The sequence below is a fragment of the Vipera ursinii genome (assembly GCF_947247035.1).
Source record: "Vipera ursinii genome assembly, chromosome: 2".
Lineage (NCBI taxonomy): Eukaryota > Metazoa > Chordata > Lepidosauria > Squamata > Viperidae > Vipera > Vipera ursinii.
This window is the reverse complement of record NC_139513.1, coordinates 24508523-24528361: the sequence shown is the minus strand read 5'-3', so window position 1 is coordinate 24528361 and position 19839 is coordinate 24508523. Positions and strand designations below refer to the sequence as shown.

Here is a 19839-nt window from a genome sequence, read left to right as displayed (position 1 = left end):
ATGGACAACGTTCCTCCCGGCCTTCCTGTCCTCTGCCATCTTCTGGAGTCCATTTAAGCTCACGCCTACTGCTTCAGTGACTCCATCCAGCCACCTCATTCTCTGTCGTCCCCTTCTTCTATTGCCCTCAATCTTTCCCAGCATTAGGCTCTTCTCCAGTGAGTCCTTCCTTCTCATTAGGTGGCCATTACGTTTGTTGTACGTATCACTAAAATATACTATGCTTTATTTCCATTTTTATTCATAGTAATGGCCAGATCTGCCTCCGTATGAACACCTATTCATGTGGTCATTAAGTCAACATTAACTTCACAGCACACAATCAACCCATCTGCCTCCATATATGTGCTTTGTTCAATAAATGGTGAAGGGAGATGAAATTTTAAAAAGAGATTGTGCCATCTAAATTTCTCTCTTTTTATGCTCACCTTCCATTTTTGCTTTGTTCTACGCTACAACTATAAGGAAATGTAATTGCCTCTATCCGCCAAATGAGTTGTTCTAGAATAAGGGAAAACCAAGTATTTATATAAAATAATGTTTACACAAGAAGTTTTCTTTAAAAGTCGAACATAAATCTGTAACCCATAGATTAACCTTTATTCGGAAATTTACCACTGGAAGGAGGAGGAAGAGGAGGAGGAGGAGGAGGAATGGAGGAAAAGTGTAGTATGCAATAAGTTTGAGCAATTGCAAGAACATTTTTAGAGCAGGGGTCTTCAAACTTGGCCCTTTTATGACTTGTGGACTTCAACTCCCAGAATTCCTCAGCCAGCGTGCCTGGCTGAGGAATTCTGGGAGTTGAAGTCCACAAGTCCTAAAGGGGCTCAAGTTTGAAGACCCCTGTTTTAGAGGTTCGAAAGTAACAGCGCTCCCGTCCTTCGCGTAGTAGTACTTCCTTTATTTCGAAATCGTAATCCTCCGCGTACATTTGAGGCTAAAATAACAATCCAGAACGCAGCCAGACTTCCGGTGCGTTGGTCGGAAAAACCTATAAAGCCGGATCTTCCGGCGTGTGACCATAGCGACGTTCGACACGGAAACGTCGCGGAGGTCAAAATCGTTCCGGACTTCTAGTGGGCTTGTTTAAAGCAAGCGCGCGCGCCCTTGGCCCTCCGGCCTGCTGTTGGACCCCGGAAACTCAACTGCCGGTGGACAGGTCTCCTTCCTACACACGAAGCTCAGTCCGGCGCATTCCGTTAAGGACCCCTCCCCACGGGCGAGGCCTTGCCGTACCATAGAGAGGAGCCACCGGCGGTCTAGAACGCCTCTCGGGCTTTCACTTCCGGTGTGAGGGAGGGTAAAGGGAGGTGACGGTTTCGTAGAGTTGGGTCGGGGGACTGTCAAGTCCGGGCCCGGCAGTTGCCACCCTCGAGGGCCAGCGAGCGAGCAGGCGGGCGCGAGCTCTTCGGGGAGCAGGGCGAGGGTCGCGCGCGGGACCGGCAGAAGAGAAGCGGGCGGGCGCGCCGTCTTCTCCCGGCAACCTTTGGGGAGGGAACTTTTCGGCGGCCGGCGAGCGGGAAAGGGGACTGGGAGTCCCTGGGAGGGCCGAGGAAGACATTTCGGCCTGTCGGCGGCGTGTCTAGTGGGCTAAGGGCGTGAAGAAATTGCGGAGGAGGGGGGGCCTCATGGCAGCAGCGGTAGCTGCGGGGAGCTCCGGCGGCCCGCCGAACCCTGTGGCCACCCTGCACGAGGAAGCCGTCTGCGCCATCTGCCTGGATTACTTCACGGAGCCGGTGTCGGTGGGATGCGGCCACAACTTTTGCCGCGTCTGCATCACTCAGCTTTGGGGCTCGGATGAAGAGGAAGGCGACGACGTGGGGGCCTCTGGCTCAGAGGGGGCTGCCGAGGAGGAGGGGGGGGTAGATGACCTGGGCCCTGAGGAAGATGGGGACTATGACAACGACCTGGAGGACAACGATTACTTAGGAGATGGAGATATGGGCGATGAGGAGGACGAAGATGACGTATCGAGGGATGAGTACGAGGATGATGATGACGATGTCTGGGACGATGACGACAGAGAGTACTGGGATGCTGCTATGGGGAGTGATTTGATTTTTGATAATTATGATGAGGACGAGGAAGTGATGGACGAAGACCTAGGAGAAATGGAAGCCTATAGTGTCCCGGCGACTCCACCTACTCCTCCGCAACGGCAGTCTTTTACTTGTCCTCAGTGCCGCAAAACTTTCCCTCGTCGCAATTTCCGGCCCAATCTTCAGCTGGCCAATATGGTGCAGATCATCCGTCAGATGCATCCACAACCGCTGAAGCCTAGGATAATATCAGATGACGTAGTGAACATGGCGGCAGCAGGGGATTCATCAGGGGTGCCATCTATTTTAGCTGCGAGTCATGCTCCGAGAGCCCTATGTGAGAAACACCAGGAGCCGCTTAAGTTCTTCTGTGAGGCAGATGAAGAGCCCATCTGTGTGGTGTGCAGAGAGTCACGAACCCATAAACACCACAGTGTTATGCCACTAGAGGAAGTTGTGCAAGAATATAAGGTATGGAATACAACGAGATGGTGTAAATGCTAGTATGTAATCTTGTTAAATTGGAGCCTTCTGTTTATAGTACTATAATTTTTGCCAGGCTTTGACAAACATGAGTGGCATGCTAGTATAAATATAGAGTCCCTGCTTTGGCCACAGAAAATCCCCTGGATGATGTGCTTATGCAAATGTATAAATATAAATAGATCAGTAAAAATACTCAGTAAACATTCTCTTTATTTAGCTGCTCTGTAATTTTCTACCAAAAACAGTATATACCGGTAGTTCATTTTCCCCTTTAACTATAGAAGCTACAAATTTAGGTCATTTAAGAGAGAGATGGGATTTTGTAGAAGCTGTGTTGTAAAGATAAGAAATTTATTTGCATCAGAGGTGTTAGGCATATGGTGTTAGCCTACAATGTTGGGTTGAAAATATATTAACCATAATGCTATGTCTTTAAGAAGTTAATTGGCCAATGGGTGTGTAAGTGTTCTCATGGCCATAAGAGGAAGCTAGGAACGTAGCTTCTCTCTCTGAATTCACTGCTCTCTACTGTTACTGTTTTTGCTCTGCTGTTGGTTTACTACTGTTGTAACCTAAACTGTGTATTGACCTCTGGACCGGTAAGAAGACTTTGTGACTTGGACTGTTTATTTTTGACTGTGCATTTTTGTTTTTACACCACCTCAAAAGTAAAATACTTTTTGCTTTTAGAACTCAGTGTATTTCTGTGTGTGACTTTTACTGCTTTCAGTACCATTCCTTGTCTGTGCAACTCTTTGGTAGCACAAGGAGACCTCTGCACAACAAAATTCCTTAACACTGGTTATGGGCCCAGGTCTGTACTGAGAGTTAGTACACACAGTATTCCTAGCTGAGTTTATGTTAGCTATTTGGTGTAAAATGGCACAAGAACTGTTGTCAGGCATCTCCTGGATAACCCGGTTGGATGGGACAAACTATGTTTCCTGGTCCACAAAATGCTGCTTGCTTTTGCGCAAGGAAGGACTATGGACTGTTGTAAATAACCCACCAGATACTACTGCTTGGGATCCAGATGATGAAGAGGATGTAAAGAAGTTAGACAACTTTAAACGTAGCAATGAGAAAGCTCTTTGCATTATTGGACTAACACTGAATGACCAGCAGCTTGTCCATATTCGTGGTGAGGAGTCTGCTGCTAGGTGTTGGGATGTTTTGCGCAGGCTTTATGTTCGAGACAGTGTGGGTGCACATATACACCTTACACGTAAGCTGTTTAGGGCTCGTCTGCAGAAGAATGGAGATATGCTGACCCATTTAAATTACATGAAGGCAACTTTTCAAGAGCTTCATGAAAAGGAGCTGATTTTTTCAGAGTTGCATCAGGTCTACATTATTCTGTCATCTTTGGATGAGAGTTATGATGGATATGTTTCTTCTTTGGAAGTCCTGACCAGAGAGGAACTGACATTGACTAACATTACTGGGAGACTGCTGGAAGAGTCCAGAAGGAGGCGTGACAGAGACCAGCTGAGAGAGACACAGCCACGAGTGGAGCAGCCATTCTCCACTGCTTACAACGTCAAGAAATGTTATTCTTGTGGGGCTAGAGGGCATATAGCCAAATTCTGTAGGAAGGGTAGAAAACAGAATGTGAATAGCAGTGGAAAGGCTAAGAAGGACATTGGTTTGGCTGTTTCTGATGAATCAACATCCAGAAACAATGAATTGTGGGTTGTTGATAGTGGGGCTTCACAATGCATTACTAAAGTGAAAAAGAGGTTTATTAATATGAAAAACAGCAACCAATATGTTTCACTAGCCAACGGTTGGAAGATGAAGGCCTCTGGTGAAGGTAATTCCTATTGTCCATGCATTAATGAGCAGTTACCTATGTTGTATATACCTAAACTAAGATTCAACCTGTTATCTGTAAGGGAATTGGTTAAAGTTGGGTTTGTGGTAACATTCAGAGGGGAGCAATGCACTATTGAGAGGAATGGAACCTGTGTAACTGCAAATTTGAAAAATGGTTTATTCGTTCTCACAAGTAACCAGGTTAGTACAGTTAAAGCTAACTCAATATGTGAGAACAAGAAGCCACATGATGAATGTATACATTTATTGCATAGGCGGCTAGGGCATGAAAACTTTAACTCACTACGTAAAACAGTTGAATTAGTAGAGGGAGTTAAACTGAAGCCATGTAGTAAGTATTTGAATTGCAATGCCTGTAATCAGGAAAAGAGTAAGGCAACCCCTGCAAACAGGGTAAACAGCTTCAAAACAACTGTTCCTTTGGAAGTTGTGTTTGCTGATTTAATTGGACCCATGAAACCAAGTTTAGGAGGGTCATGTTATATTTTAAGTATATTGGACCACTACTCTCGTTATGGTTTTTGTTATCTGCTTAAGTCAAAGGCAGACACTTTCCAACAATTTGCAAACTGGCTGAAGTTTGTGGAAAGGAAAACAAAGAGAAAGGTTCAGTGCATAATTACTGATAATGGTACTGAATTTACAAACAAGCGTTTTGTTGATATGTTAGAATCTGCTGGCATTGAGCATAAACGTTCAGCTCCTTATAGGCCTCAACATAATGCATTTGTTGAGAGACGTGGGCAAACGTTACAAGCCATGATGAGAACCATGTTACAAGATTCAGGCTTAACAGATAGACTGTGGGGGGAGGCAGCAAAATGTGCAAACCATGTTCTGAATTTAGTTGTTAATACTTCTACTGGTAAAATACCATATACTATATGGCATGGTAGAAGGCCAAACCTTGATTACCTGCACACGTTTGGCACCCCAGCTTGGGTCCACATTCCTGCACAACTCAGGAGCAAAGGCCAACATAGGGCTAGGCAATTATACTTCGTAGGTTATGAAGCTAACCATAGATCCTATCGTTTCTGGGAACGAGGCACAACTAATGTATATAACAGTGTGAGTGCAAAATTCCTTGAGCACGTTGGTTGGGATAGGTTAGAGCAAGAAACTGTTAATACTGATCCTCTAGTGTTTGAGGACTCCTCTGATAATGTAACTAGTAATGATAATACATCTCCTGTAAATATAAAAGATGAAAAGGAGATAGGGGAGATAAAAGATGAATCAGAGGAAGGAGAGGAGTCAGAAACTCAAAGCCCTGTAATTCCTTGGCGTTCAACGCACATCAGACGTCCACCTGATCGTTATGTACAGAACTGCTAGTGTACAAACAATTATTGTTAGATATGGGTTTAAATGTAAATGATCCATTCATTGTGTATGAGGACAATCAAGATGCGATAAAGATGGCTAATAATGCTGCAGTAAGAACAAGATCTAAACATACTGATCTTCGTTATTTAAATGTCAGACAATGTGTCAAAGATAAATTAATACAGCTAGAGTATTGTTCATCTGATGTAAATATTGCAGACCATTTTACGAAGGTACAAAGTGCTGTGAAACACAATGCTAATTGTGAAAGAATATGCATAAGATTGTAAGAGTTATATATTATTCTACCCAAAGGGGAGAATGTTAGGCATATGTTGTTAGCCTACAATGTTGGGTTGAAAATATATTAACCATAATGCTATGTCTTTAAGAAGTTAATTGGCCAATGGGTGTGTAAGTGTTCTCATGGCCATAAGAGGAAGCTAGGGACGTAGCTTCTCTCTCTCTCTGAATTCACTGCTCTCTACTGTTACTGTTTTTGCTCTGCTGTTGGTTTACTACTGTTGTAACCTAAACTGTGTATTGACCTCTGGACCGGTAAGAAGACTTTGTGACTTGGACTGTTTATTTTTGACTGTGCATTTTTGTTTTTACACCACCTCAAAAGTAAAATACTTTTTGCTTTTAGAACTCAGTGTATTTCTGTGTGTGACTTTTACTGCTCTCAGTACCATTCCTTGTCTGTGCAACTCTTTGGTAGCACAAGGAGACCTCTGCACAACAAATTCCTTAACAAGAGGTATCCAAATACAGTGTGATAACTATGTTACCATGACATGATGATTTAATACTTATTTCTCTGAACATTGGATTTGAACTTAGTTTCTGCCAGCTGCTGTTTTTATGAATGTAGAACATAAATACAATTAAGTTGTGGCATTCTTGTTATACTGGTTGTTTTTAGACTAAACTCCAGGGTCACTTGGATCCGTTGAAAAGGAAACTGGAATCAGTTCTGCAGCAGAAGTCAAGCGAAGAGAAGAAAATAACAGATATCAAGGTAACTTCAATATTTCTTTAATTCTCTTACATTTCCAGTCAGTCTCTTGTTTGAATGATCACCTCATTCTTAGTGTACATTTTTGTTAATAAAACTTGGGTGAAGAGGAAATGTCTTGGTCTTAAGAGTGGACGGTCATCTTTGTTCCTTATCTTGAAGTCAAGGATTTAGAGAAGTAGAAATCCCAGATTCTTAACTGACATGCCTAGGAGTCAGTCTAAATTTTAGAGGCTTGGTTTTAACTATAAGTATATAGATGGCTTTATCTGCCAAGAATGAATGAATGAACCTTTATTGTCAAAGTACAGCCATGTATACATTGAGATTGGCTGAGCCTCCCTTCGTGCCCCCAGCTTACAGTGACACAAACCCTCCATCTTATTACACCATGTGAACTAATTGCACAACACACTGGCCTCGCAAGTCAATTATGCATAAAGTTTATAAAAATTATTTCCCGTTCAAAAGCCTAACAGCCCATGGATAAAAGCTGTTTTTCAGCCTGTTGGTGCGGCTGGCTATACTCCTATATCTCCTACCGGATGGTAGGAGAGTAAAGAGATACCGACCAGGGTGTGAGTCATCCCTGAGAATCTTCCTCACTCTTCCAAGGCAACGAGCCCTGGCGATGTCATCCAGTGGTGTCAGGGGACAGCCCACAATGTCTTGTGCTGTGCTCACCACCCTCTGTAATGCCTTCCTAACCGTGGCTGTCAGACCAGCATACCAAACCACAATACCATACAAGACCGGTAAAAGAGGGTCATAAGCTGTTGTTCTACCCTGTTCTTCCGCAAGACCCTGAGAAAGTGAAGTCTCTGTTGGGCCTTTCTGGCCTCCTGGGTTGTATTAACTTTCCAGGTCAGATCTTCACAGAGGTAGACTTCCAGAAATTTAAAGGAGGAAACTCTCTCCACACAGTCCTCCCCGATGTAAAGTGGGGCAGGTTCCTCCTTTTTCTTCCGGAAGTCTAGCACCATCTCTTTCGTCTTGCTGATGTTCAGGTGCAAGTATTGTGCAATCCCATTCTTCTAAATATATCTCGGAAGATCTGCTGATTTGCCTCGCAGTCTGAGTACGGTATATATGGGTCCGTCAGTATTAGAATTGGTCTCGTCTTCTAACTTCTTTAGTATTCCTCCTGGTCTAAACAGAGGTGACGTTAAATAGTGTTTCAGGTTCTGCCTAGGAAAATGCTTAAAATAGTTGAAATCAGCAGCGCTCTCTTTGCAGAAAGTCATTTTTACTTCTTGTAAACTGCATAATGTTTGGAATTGTTTTATTTATTTAAAACATAAATGTGTTTATGTTGTCTCAGAGAAAGGATTGTAATAAATGCAGTGAGTTTCTTCCTTGTGATTTTGCCTCAAGCATGAGTTTGGAAGTGGGAAAAGGTTTTCTCTCTTTCCATCATAGACAAGCACAAATATGGCATCTGCCAGCTGTACAGATTGCTATGAGATTGCTGTTGTTTATGAAACCAGGCAGATATTGTCTGGTCCTGCTGCCTGCTAAAGAAGCTGACATCGATTTAATGTGCTCTGCCATAAGGTGGCGTAGTCCCAAATCTTGGCTAGTCTGTAACCCTTCCTGTTGCCTTCCTGTTCCTTTCTTCATCTGCCCCAGAACAAGATGAAACTTGATATGGAAGAGTTTGAGTCCGACTTTGAGCGGCTACAGCAGTTCCTGATTGGAGAACAAGCCATGCTGCTTCACCAGCTGCAAGACCGCTATGAGAAACAACTGGCCAGCCAGAGTAGCAACATCTCTCACCTGGAGGAGCAACGTGCTGCACTAACCCGTCTTATTGCAGAAGCAGAAGACAAGAGCAAGCAAGATGGTCTGCAGCTGCTCAAGGTAAGTTTCTTTCCCTAGTTGCTGACTGATCCCAAGCCTGCCTGCCTGCCTGTTATAAGGATTAAGAGCAAACACAAAGATATAAGCCTTGGATTGCTTGACCTGTTAAAAATATGAGTTCACCCTGTGGAGTATGCATCGCATTAAAAGCTATTTTAATAATCCTGGGGGTGGAATACTAGCATAGCAATTACCTAAAAGACATGCCTATGTTGAAATTGAGCGTTGGCAGACTCAGAGAGTAGATTTCGAACTTAGAACTCTCAGATTGCATTAATGACATTTGGCAGCTGAGTTTTGGCAGTGTGATTTCAGGCTGCTTTTCAAAGATAGTTAAGGGTAGCAGCGAGAGTAGTTTCTTTTCCAATGATGTCCCACTTCCATTATTGCCAGCCTAACGAAAGCCCCCCCAAATATGACCTAATTAGCCTCTATAGAAAATCCGACCTCTCAGTATTTCTCATCTTTATTTCAGGTGTATGTCTGGGCATCTGATCAACATCTCTTACTGTATTTGAACACCCAACTGTATAATAGGTCTATATCACAGGTGTCAAACTTACCGTGTCACGTGATGTGCCGTGACTTTTTCCTGCATTGCCGGAGCTGGGGTGGGCACTGCCTCGGCATGATGCATCCGGCCCGCAGGACAGCAGTTCGTCACCCCTGGTCTATATGAATGCTAAAATGACTGTGGATTTTAAGGAAGGTTTTCCAGTGATTTAGGACAATTTAGGACAACGGTTGTTGCTCAGTTTGCAGTGCGTTGAATTTAGTGGACATGATACGTTATGTATGAAAACGAGCAATATACAGTATCTGGGGTTTGCAGATATTCAGGTATTCTCTTGGAAGGGGACCAATATTCTGTACAACTGTACGGAATTAGAACTTGGAAACCGGTTTACATCATTACATTGAATTAGATGTCCCACACATTAGTTTGTATTATTTGGACGGCATTACACGCATGTAGAAGTGGGTTTGTTTTTTTTAAGATTTGTATTTGAATTAAAACAGGTTGGTTAGAGGTAAAAGCTATTAAACGTGGCAGACAACAAACAAATCAGTTCCCTGCCGATTTAGATTGCAGGTAAGACTTTTCCAATGCTGGAGTGGCTCTGGTAGCAGAAGAGGCATGCTTAGAAGTTCCTTTTGCTAAGGAAGGCCGTCTGGCAGGGCCCCAGGAGCCTTTTCTCTTGTGGCCCCCTCCCCATAGAATATCAGTCCATCGAGATATTTGGGGGGGGATCCTCTTGGCCTTTTATAAGGCCTTAAAAGAATGGGGGGGGGTCCGGAGGTGTGACTGAGCCGATGCGCTTTGTTATGCTAATTTGTGATTTGAATTTCTTTTTATCCTGCTTGTTGCTTCTGGGTGTTTTTTCTGCTCTTTTTGTTTCTTACTCTTCCTTTTCATATTGTTAGCTGCCAAATTTGAGATGAGCAGCCACAGAGAGAAAGAAAGAAAAAGGAAGAAAGACGGGCTGGATCAGAGGTCCCCATGATTTATTGATTAACACCTATAAGTCTCATATGAAGATCTTTCAAGTGATGCTCACAGTGTGGAGGCTAGGGCAGGAATGCTGATTGTGCCAACAGTCTACTGCCTCTGAGCGCTATCAGAAAGCACTAAGTTAGGGGTGTCCATTAAACTTAGGAAAGGTGGGGAGAGAAATTCCAGTTTTCAACTGCAGGAGATTTTTTTTTTAAAAAAAATAATAATTTGTAAACCCCCCCCCCCCCTCACCAAAGATATGCTGGGTAGCATATAAAGATTTAAAATTAAAAAAAAAACACCCAAATCCAGAGTTTATAAAATCAGTATAGCTTAAAGAGAGTGCTTAAGACACAGCTCTTTCCCGAGTGTTGGGATAGTGTGAGGTTGAAGTGGAAGGTAACGTGTAGGTTGCAGGGAAGTTTGGCAGTAGCAGGTTTTTCTGTTTTTTTGATGATCGGTTTTATTTATTTTTTTGTTTCTGTTTCTGTACATGTTGCTTTATGTTTGATTGTAAGCAGCTGTACAAATAAACAGCTATACAAATGTTTTAAATAAACAAAACCTATTCTGTAGAATACACCTGGGGCAGGCGTCGGCAACCTCGGCTCTTTTATGACTCGTGGACTTCAACTCCCAGAATTCCTGAGCCAGCATAGCTGGCTCAGGAATTCTGGGAGTTGAAGTCCACGAGTCATAAAAGAGCCGAGGTTGCCGACCCCTGACCTGGGGTAAAAAAAACAACAACATTCCACTTCAGATCACAATATGCTGTCAAACAATGGGGCTTGCTTAATCTCAGGGTTAATACTGAGGGTAATATCAAATGTTTTAATGCCTTCAGAAAGAGCAACTGGATTGTAGCCATCCAGATCTTGGCGCGCGGGGGGGGGGGAATGCTGTTATTACAGGAGCAGTAACAAAGATCTATGAGGAGACTGCACTTTCATACTAAGAAAGCAATCACCTGTATAAACTGGATCTTCCCGATATGCAATATATCTAGCCACACAGTGTCAAGGATCTGGGTCATGTCTGTCACATTCAAACCAGGAAGCCTGACAAGTAGTATTTCTTCAAGGAAAGCTTTCTGACAACAAACGCAAGATTTGGAACCCCAAGAAATCCCTCTCAAAAAAAAAAAAGCAAGAAAACCCTTTTCAGGCAAAAGTCCACAGAAAATTCTACAGAAAATTGGTTGGTTTCAATGTATTTGTTGTGTTTTATAACAACTAGATATATAAGCATCCTAAGACTTTTTCTTCTTTTTCTTCCTAGGATTTCAAAGGCACTTTAGTCAGGTTGGTTGAATTTCGGTTGGTTATTTCTGATTTACATTCCTGAAATTTTGCTTCACTGTTAACCAGGTTGTATCTGAAAGTTTTTTTAAAAAAAAAAATTTAATGGCTTTTCACAAATGCCTTTGAGCCAATTCTGCAAATGACAGGTTGAGTACTCAAGAATATTTGGAAATCTCATCATATTGTCGGTTTTAGTATTAGCTGAGATACTAATTGCCCATCAAATAAGAAGACACACACCTAAAAAAAATGGTATAAAAATTTGGAATAGATCAACTTGCTTGAAGTTAAGTAGCATTGAGCTCGATTAATGCATGTATGGAAGTTTGCCTGGGACACCTAGATCCATTTATCTATGCTTGACCATGCGGGGAAAAGTGGGTGTGGCAGTATCTTAACAGTTTCAGCTCAAAAGATTGTGAAACTGGCAGCCTGCAGCTATAATTATTTTACCACGTGTCTAGCTACTGTGGCTATTAGACTACATTTGAATGTCACTAGCAAAGTTAATTTAAGAAGCTAAAACTGTGGCTTTTCAAAAATGTTGTTAGAATATTTATTGGAAACCTGTTCGCTTATATCTTTTATGGATGGATGGACCATCCAGATTCCAGAGAATGCCTAGCTAATTTAGAGCCCAGGGGAATTGCGGTATTTCTGTACTGCTTTCTATTTGTGGCAAAGTAGTTGGTTTTGTGAGTGCGGCACACCTGACCCTAGCCTGTTAATCAAGTGATCACAGTCATGTCTGACTCTTATGGGGAACAGAATAAGCAGATCCAGTGAAAAAATTTTATCTGCATGTTTTGAGAACTGCTTGGTCCTGTAGAGATAGCAATAGCAATAGCACTTAGACTTATCTACAGCCCCATAGTGCTCTCTGGGAGGTTTACAATGACAGCATATTGCCCCCCCCCCCCCGAACAATCTGGGTCCTCATTTTACCAACCTCGGAAGGACAGAAGGCTGAGTCAACCTTGCGCCCCGTCAGGACTGAACTCCAGCTTGTGGGCAGAGTTTGACTGCAATAATGCAAATAGATTTGATGAGGGAGGGGCCAATAAATCTCCCCCGTGGTCCTTTTTTATTATTCTGCTATCATTTTAATGAGTTATTTGCCTTGCTTCTCTTCCATTTCCGTACGAAAATAATATGGAGAACTTGCACATGGAAGTGCTGCTGTAGCAGCCGAGTTACCCTAGGAACGTATCAGGCCCCCAATATGTTGCATTTCCTGTTCTTACTCAATGCCTTTCTCGCTGGTTGCCCTTTATCTCGTCTTTAACACGTTTGCTCTCTATATGGTCCCTTTGTCAGGTGTGAGAATATCACATTTCAAGATCCAGAGATGGTGCCAGTGGACACGGGGAAAAAATGCCGCAACTACTTCCTTATAGATGTCTTAATGAGGAAGATGGAGAAGGCCTTTATCAAAGCCCCTCAAGGTAAGGACACCTTTTCTCCTGCAGTGAGAAATACAGAGGTATGCGACTGCCCCTAGCCATGTATTCAACCGCTGTGCAATGGAAGCTAAGAATGTATTGTAGTAAATGTCACTGGAAGAAGAGTGGAAGCAGTGCAGAAGTAGAGATACAATTCACGCTGTGAAAGGCTTTTCTCTTTGGACTTCTACCCTGCTGTTTTGCAGGAGTTTAAATAGATGGGTATTTCTCAAACCTGGGCAGGTCCTGGCTGGGAAATTCGGGGAGTTGAAATCCAGATATCGTCAGGCTTTGAGAAACGGGGATAACAAAGTTTTGCTCCTCACTTAAATTGTTTTTTGCTCTTTTCCCCCCCCCCTCCCTCTCTCTCTCGCAGCTGATTTGACTCTGGACCCTGAAACAGCTCATCCACGGCTCATTCTTTCCTCCGACTGCCGCAGCGTCCGACTTGGGGAACGCTTGCGGGATCTTCCAGATAACCCCAAACGCTTTGATTCTGACTACTGTGTTTTGGCCTTGCAGGGCTTTACGTACGGTCGCCACTACTGGGAAGTGGAGGTGGGTGGCCGGCGAGGGTGGGCCGTGGGGGCAGCCCGCGAATCGGCCCGACGGAAAGAGAAATCCTGCGGTGCTTACCACCAGAAACGGGAGATCTGGTGTGTAGGAACCAATGGTAAGAAGTACCAGGCTTTGACTACCACGGAGCAGACGTCCCTCTGCCCGGCTGAGAAATTGCGGCGCTTTTGTGTCTACCTGGACTACGAACGAGGCCAGCTAGGATTCTACAATGCTGAAAACATGGCTCATATTCACACCTTCAATGCTTCATTTCGTGAGCGCATCTTCCCCTTCTTCCGCATTCTTTCTAAGGGGACCCGCATAAAAATCTGCAATTGATGCCATTGTGGCTGTTGCACGTAGCTGAATTTATCCCTTGAGGCCTCAGCTTCATCCTAGCAGCCCTCCCATCCCCTCGCTTAATTATGCCTGATAAGAGCACAATTCATCATCCCTGGACTTTGGTGGATTCCTTATCTGGCTCTTATTCTGGATTCCTTTTGATGGGGATTCCTTCCCTTTGATGAATTCAGTTTTGCACAGTACTACTCTGGTGTTTGACCAGGTCATGGATCTGACTTTATTTTGCTTGTGGTGCAGATCCATCTTAGCAAAAAAAAAAAAGTGCTCTCTCTCTTTCTCTTATACTTTTTGGGTATAATCACATGTCAGCTGTTTATACTGTTCTCATCTTTAGATAGTTGAGACCCTGATCTTCAGTGTCTCAGAAGAGAAATTAGACCTTATGGAGCATGCAATTATAAGGTTGGTGGGACCTGCCATGACTTTTTAACTTGGGTTTAGCAATCCAAGATTTGTTCTTGACTTTTCTGAAGATTACCTAGAACTTTCTAGCCAGGCTTTGATGACCGAAACAAAATATAGACCTACTGTATGTGTGGTAACTTTTCTCTGTTTTGAATTCCCCTGATCCGACAAGATGACTGTTCCAATATGTTCTTGGGGTTGGATCAAAGTCCATGGTTTAAGCTGGGATGAGGAACATGTGGCCCTCCACATGTTACTGAATGACAGTTGCTAAGAGCCCCAGCAATCATAGCCTATGTTGAAGGATACAGGAGTTGTGGTCCAGTACCATCTGGAACGTGAATAGCCCCAGTGTTAACGCTTGTGTTGCTCTCACCAGAGCATTGGATTCCTGTAGCCCTCACAGTAGCTTGCATTTTAAAGTAATGATATGGAAATATTTTGGCAGATTCCTAATGCGGTTATTCCTTAATTACTCCGATGCCTGTATTCTGATTTCCTGTTTTGTTTTTTTGGTGTTTTTTTTTGCAATTTACTAATAACAAATTTAAAAAAAAATAGAATTGCAAGTTCTGTCCCATGTTCATTACACTGCTTTCATGTGATGTCCCATTTGAAATGTCTCTTAATCTTTGATGCTCTGTTCTATCTCTTCTGCCATTTATCTATTCTAGAACGTCATATGCTGGCCATTTGGAGCAATGACAGTACCAAGTGCTGTTGAGCTGTTGAATGTCAGTCACGATTGTAGTTGTGTGTGCTATCCCATCAGATTGCTAAGATGCCATTATTGTTGTCTTACTCATCCCCTCTTTCTCTGCCTTCCCACCATCTGCTTTAAATAACTTATTTTAGTCCTTCACTAGTTTTAGCCTTCACTGTGGAGTCATGAACCTCTGAAGGCTTTAGCTGTTCCAGCCATATGTGGTTTTTTTTTAAAAAAAATCTTTTTGGCTTGACAGAGCTGCTTCTGAACTATTTTTTGCTAAAAATATTAAAAGGAAATCTAGTTTTTTGGAAAAATGTTGAGACATAAATAAAGTAATAAATGATTACATGTTAAGTGCTTTGCTGTTGTGGTTTATTTGAATATTGAAAATGAGCAGATTCTTCGGAATTATTTAATAAAGTGGTTTAGGATTGTTGTTTTTTAATGATATGAAGAATCCTTAGAATATTCTTCTGGAAGGACTGCACAATCCAATGGTTTCAGTACCAAGCCTAAGGTCCAGAGGAGAATGCTGTAAATCTTGTTAATAATCTTACTATGTAGGCCTGCAACAGGTTTGATCATTCACTTGCTGGGCAGATCCCAGACAAGGGCAAGTAAATTTCAATTGCAGTGAGCAAAACATCTGTAAGAAGAATCATAGGTACCTTGGAGGTCTTCTAGTCCAACCCCCTGCCCAAGGTAGGAGTCCTTATTCCATCCTGGACAAAGGGTTGTCTAGACTTTTCTTGAAAACTTCCAGTGATGGAGCAAGCTGCTCCATTGATTGTTCTGTCAGGAAATTCCTCCTTATCTTCACTCTACATGTAAATTTGATCCACTCACTGAATGTATGAATCTCAAAATGCATCTCTTTAATGAAAGCCATCAAACATTTTATAATAATACCCAATTCCAGCAACCGTTCCCTATATGTTTTAGCCTCCAGTCCCCCAATCATCTTTGTTGCTCTTCTCTGTACTCTGTACTCTTTCTAGAGTCTCAACATCTTTTTTACATCGTGGTGACCAAAACTGGATGCAGTATTCCAGGTGTGGCCTTACCAAGGCATTGTAAAGTGATATTAGTACTTCACATGATCTTGATTCTATCCCTCTGTTAATGCAGCCTAGCACTGTGTTGGCATTTTTGGCAGCTGCAGCACACTACTGGCTCATATTTAAGTGATTGTCCACTAGGACTCCGAGATCTCTCTCACAGTTACTACTATTGAGCAAGGTACCACCTATACTATACCTGTGCATTTGATTTTTCTGCCTAAATGTAGAACCTTACTTTTTTCACCATTGAATTTCATTTTGTTATATAGCGCCCAGTGTTCGAGTCTATCCAGATCCTCCTGTATCTTAAGCCTATCTTCTGGAGTATTGGCTATTCCTGCCAGCTTGGTGTCGTCTGCAAATTTGATGAGTTCCCCATCTATCCCCTCATCCAAATTGTTGATGAAGATGTTGAAGAGCACTGGGCCCAGAAGAGAGCCCTGGGGCACCCCACTACACACTTCCTTCCATGTAGATGCAGTTCCATTGAGGACCACATGCTGAGTACGGCCTGTCAGCCAGCTACGAATCCATCTGGTGGTGATGCTATCTAACCCACATTTTTCTATCTTATCAAGTAGGTTGCGATCTACTTTGTCAAATGCTTTACTGAAGTCCAAGTAAATTATATCTACAGCATTCCTCTGGTCCACTAATTTTGTCACTTGGTCAAAGAATGCAATAAGATTTGTCTGTATTGAGGTCAGGCTGATAGGTCTGTGGTTTCCTGGATCTATTTTTTCCCCTTTTTTGAAGATGGGAACTACATCAGCTCTCTTCCAGTCCTCTGGTAGTTCCCCAGTGCTCCAGGATCTTTGAAAAATATAGTTCAGTGGTTCTGAGATCACATCTGCCAGTTCCTTGAGAACCTTGGGGTGTAATCCATCTGGTCCTGGTGATTTGAACTCGTCTAGGCTGGACAGGTGCTCACTTACCATTTTCTTGCCTATCTTAACTTGTGTTTCTATTCTGTTTTTTATGGCACTGTTTTTGGTAAGTTGGACTTTTTCCCTTTGTGTAAAGACAGATGCAAAAAACAAGTTAAATAGGTCTGATTTCTCCCTGTTGCTTGTCACCTTCTTGCCACTTTCCCCCACTAATGGACCAATCATTTCCTTAACTTTTTTCTTGTTTCTTATATGTTGAAAGAAGCTTTTTTTTGTTATTTTTGACTTTGATCGCAAGCCTTAGTTCATTTTGAGCCTTAGCTTCCCTCGCTTCATCTTTGCAGGCATGGGCTATTTGCTGTTATTCTGACTTAGTTATGTGCTCCTCTTTCCACTTCTTATAATTGTCCTTTTTATCTTTCAGTTTATCAGAGAGGTCTTTATGCAGCCATGCTGGTTTCTTTTGAGAGCTGTTATTTTTCTTCTTTGTTGGTGTTGTACTAGACTGGGCCTTTATTATCTTTGTTATTTTGCCTCAGCAAATTTTGAGAGGGAGTGTTTTTGTTCACAAGTTTACAAAAGGCCCCTTGGAATTCCTTAATTCAGGGGTAGGCAACCTTGGCTCTTTTATGACTCGTGGACTTCAACTCCCAGAATTCCTGAGCCAGCATGGTTCAGCTTGGAAACCTCTCCCTTTCCCCTCAGCATGGCTGGCTCAGGAATTCTGGGAGTTGAAGTCCACGAGTCATAAAAGAGCCAAGGTTGCCTACCCGCCTTAATTCATGATAGTACGTGCCCTCTTGAAGAACCAGGACCTGACTCTCTCCCTCATAACAGATGTGAGCTGCTACTAGTTTTATTAGTCTTGCCCATACTCGTCTGGGACTGGTAGACTTGGCACACTGTTCTTGTGGGAGTGCACAGCATTGGGGTGGGCATCAGATGGCACCATAGCAGTCAACATTCTGGTTCTGGCCTTGTCCTTAAGAGAAACTGCCCACATGGGAGGAACTGGAGAGTTCTTGGGCATTTGAGGGAACTCTACAAGCCTGACTCCGGGGTAGCCAGAGTTGCTTGGTTCAATTGGGCTCCATCCCATGGTTGCAGACAGGATCCGATTGCAGATCTAGAAAATGATGGGGAAAAGAAGGAATCCCATACCAAATTATGCATCTTCTCCAGCCACGACTCCCTCAAGTCAACTCCGATTCCTTTATAGTCCGTCACAAGAATTTCCTTAATATACAAGATTTGCTACTGCCGTCTTCTGCAATGTTTTTTTTTCCAACTTTCCATTCTAGCTTACCACCTCGGTAACATCCTGGTACTTAACCAGTACCAACTCGAATTAGCTTTTGGGGATTGCCCAAGGTTAACTAGATTTCACCTACTAATAGGAGAGAACATTTGTAGTTCAGGTTTGAACTGTGGAATTCTTGGTGTTCTCCGATATCGGTTTTCTAGGCGCAGGGCTTTTTTTCTCATAGAACACTCAGAACGGAGTTCCGGCACCTTTTTTTGGATGGAACCTTGTAGGGTAGGCAAGGCAGGCTGTATGACGTGTGAGTTCCGGCACCTTTTTCTTTTACAAAAAAAACACTGTCTAGGCGACATCAGTAGTTTCATTTAATTGGCCCCAACTGTGGGGAGAAGTGAGAGAAGCAGAGGAATTCTGAACAATAACTGCTATGAAAGCAACCTCCTCGTCAGCAGGAATATTCTCTTTAGCAGGGTAAGTAGGAGTAGCAGTTATTGTAGGAGGCCCTCCGCTCCATGAAAGAAAACACCCTGGAAGAAAAGTGCATCTAAGCCAGGGGTGTCAAACTCAATTTCATTGAAGGCCGCATCAGCATTGTGGTTGCCCTCAGGGGGCCGGGTGGGCGTGACCTACTGGGTGGGCATGGCTAAAGTGCGTATGGCCTACTGGGTGGGCATGGCCAGCTCTACATCGTTGGCATCAAGGGTGCCTATGGGGGCCTGGGCAGGAGTGGGACAGATCTGAGGGTCTCTGGGCCAGGGCCAAGGCAGTGGGGGCTGTTCCCTGTTTCTAGGATGGCTTCGCAGGCCGGATCTGGCCCCCGGGCCTTGTGTTTGACATGTCTGATCTAAGCCAAGACAATGATGGTGAACCTTTTAGAGACTGAGTGCCCAAACTGCAACCCAAACCCCACTTATGTATCATCGGGTGCCGGGTAGGTGTGGCCCATTGGGTGGGCGTGACTGCCGTGGTAACGGCAGACTGGGTGGGACTAAAGTTCAAGCCATCAATTCCAACTTTGTGAGATCTTTTTTTTCCCCCGCAAGAAGTTGAAATTGATTGAACCTTTTTTTTTTGCACACGGCAGGCGAGGCCTAAAGCAAAAAGGTTTTGTAAAACCCAGCTGAAGGCCTAGGACTGGGGTGATGGCGTGTGTGCCCACAGAGGGCTCTGCGTGCCACCTGCAGCACACCTGCCGTAGGTTCGCCACCACAGCCTTAGTATGTATCTTCTCAGACTGCAGTTGCTCTTAGAAGCACTGAAAATGTGGGACTGTGACAGGTCTAGAAAAGTCAAAGCTACTTGTCCACTTATCCTCTATAATAGATATTTTTTTTGTAATATTACATAGAATGACATGGTGGCCTAGAGGTGAAGACACTCACCTCTTACTTGGAAGGTTTGAGTGTTCAATCCTATGCAGTGGCAGATGTTTTTCTCTCAGGGCGCAAAGAGAAAATATCTGCTGTGAACTCCACATAGGAAGGACATCCAGCCAGTAAAGGCTCAGTTCCATTCAGTCGCCACAACTCCACCCCAAGAGAGATTAAAGGGTTGTAAAAAAAAAATCCTAATTATATGTAAACAAGGTCCTTGCCCTTTTAAAACTTCTGCTACTCCTATTCACTTGTTTTGTTGAACTTTTCTTATTAGCTTGGACACTCTTGAGGGCTGTCTCTCCAACTGACAGGATAACAACAGTGAACAGAGATGTCTGTAGAATCCAACGCTTTCATAAAACGGCAAAATGATTTATCTTGAAATAAGTGTCACCCTTTTTGTATGTGTGTGA

General features: G+C 43.3%; 1 protein-coding gene and 1 long non-coding RNA gene across 2 annotated transcripts; both read left to right on the top strand.

The window, feature by feature from the left end:
* The first annotated feature begins 1239 nt into the window (after positions 1–1239).
* On the top strand, positions 1240–15195 carry TRIM41 (tripartite motif containing 41). Its single transcript, XM_083356003.1, has 6 exons — positions 1240–2510; positions 6616–6711; positions 8338–8568; positions 11342–11364; positions 12682–12809; positions 13183–15195. Exons 1-6 carry the CDS (start codon positions 1629–1631, stop codon positions 13701–13703), a joined length of 1881 nt encoding a protein of 626 aa, XP_083212129.1. The 5' UTR covers positions 1240–1628; the 3' UTR covers positions 13704–15195.
* A 648-nt stretch (positions 15196–15843) lies between these two features.
* On the top strand, positions 15844–19798 carry LOC310636364. Its single transcript, XR_014491696.1, has 2 exons — positions 15844–16080; positions 16172–19798. It is a non-coding gene; the product is annotated as an uncharacterized lncRNA (long non-coding RNA).
* The last annotated feature ends 41 nt before the right edge of the window (positions 19799–19839 follow it).

What these genes read in the sequence shown, in the direction of transcription:
- TRIM41 (XM_083356003.1), top strand. Translation starts at nt 1,629, where the DNA reads ATGGCAGCAGCGGTAGCTGCGGGGAGCTCCGGCGGCCCGCCGAACCCT. An exon ending in AGAAAATAACAGATATCAAG is followed by an intron (nt 6,712 to 8,337) that starts GTAACTTCAATA and finishes CATCTGCCCCAG; the next exon opens with AACAAGATGAAACTTGATAT. An exon ending in ATGGTCTGCAGCTGCTCAAG is followed by an intron (nt 8,569 to 11,341) that starts GTAAGTTTCTTT and finishes TTTTCTTCCTAG; the next exon opens with GATTTCAAAGGCACTTTAGT.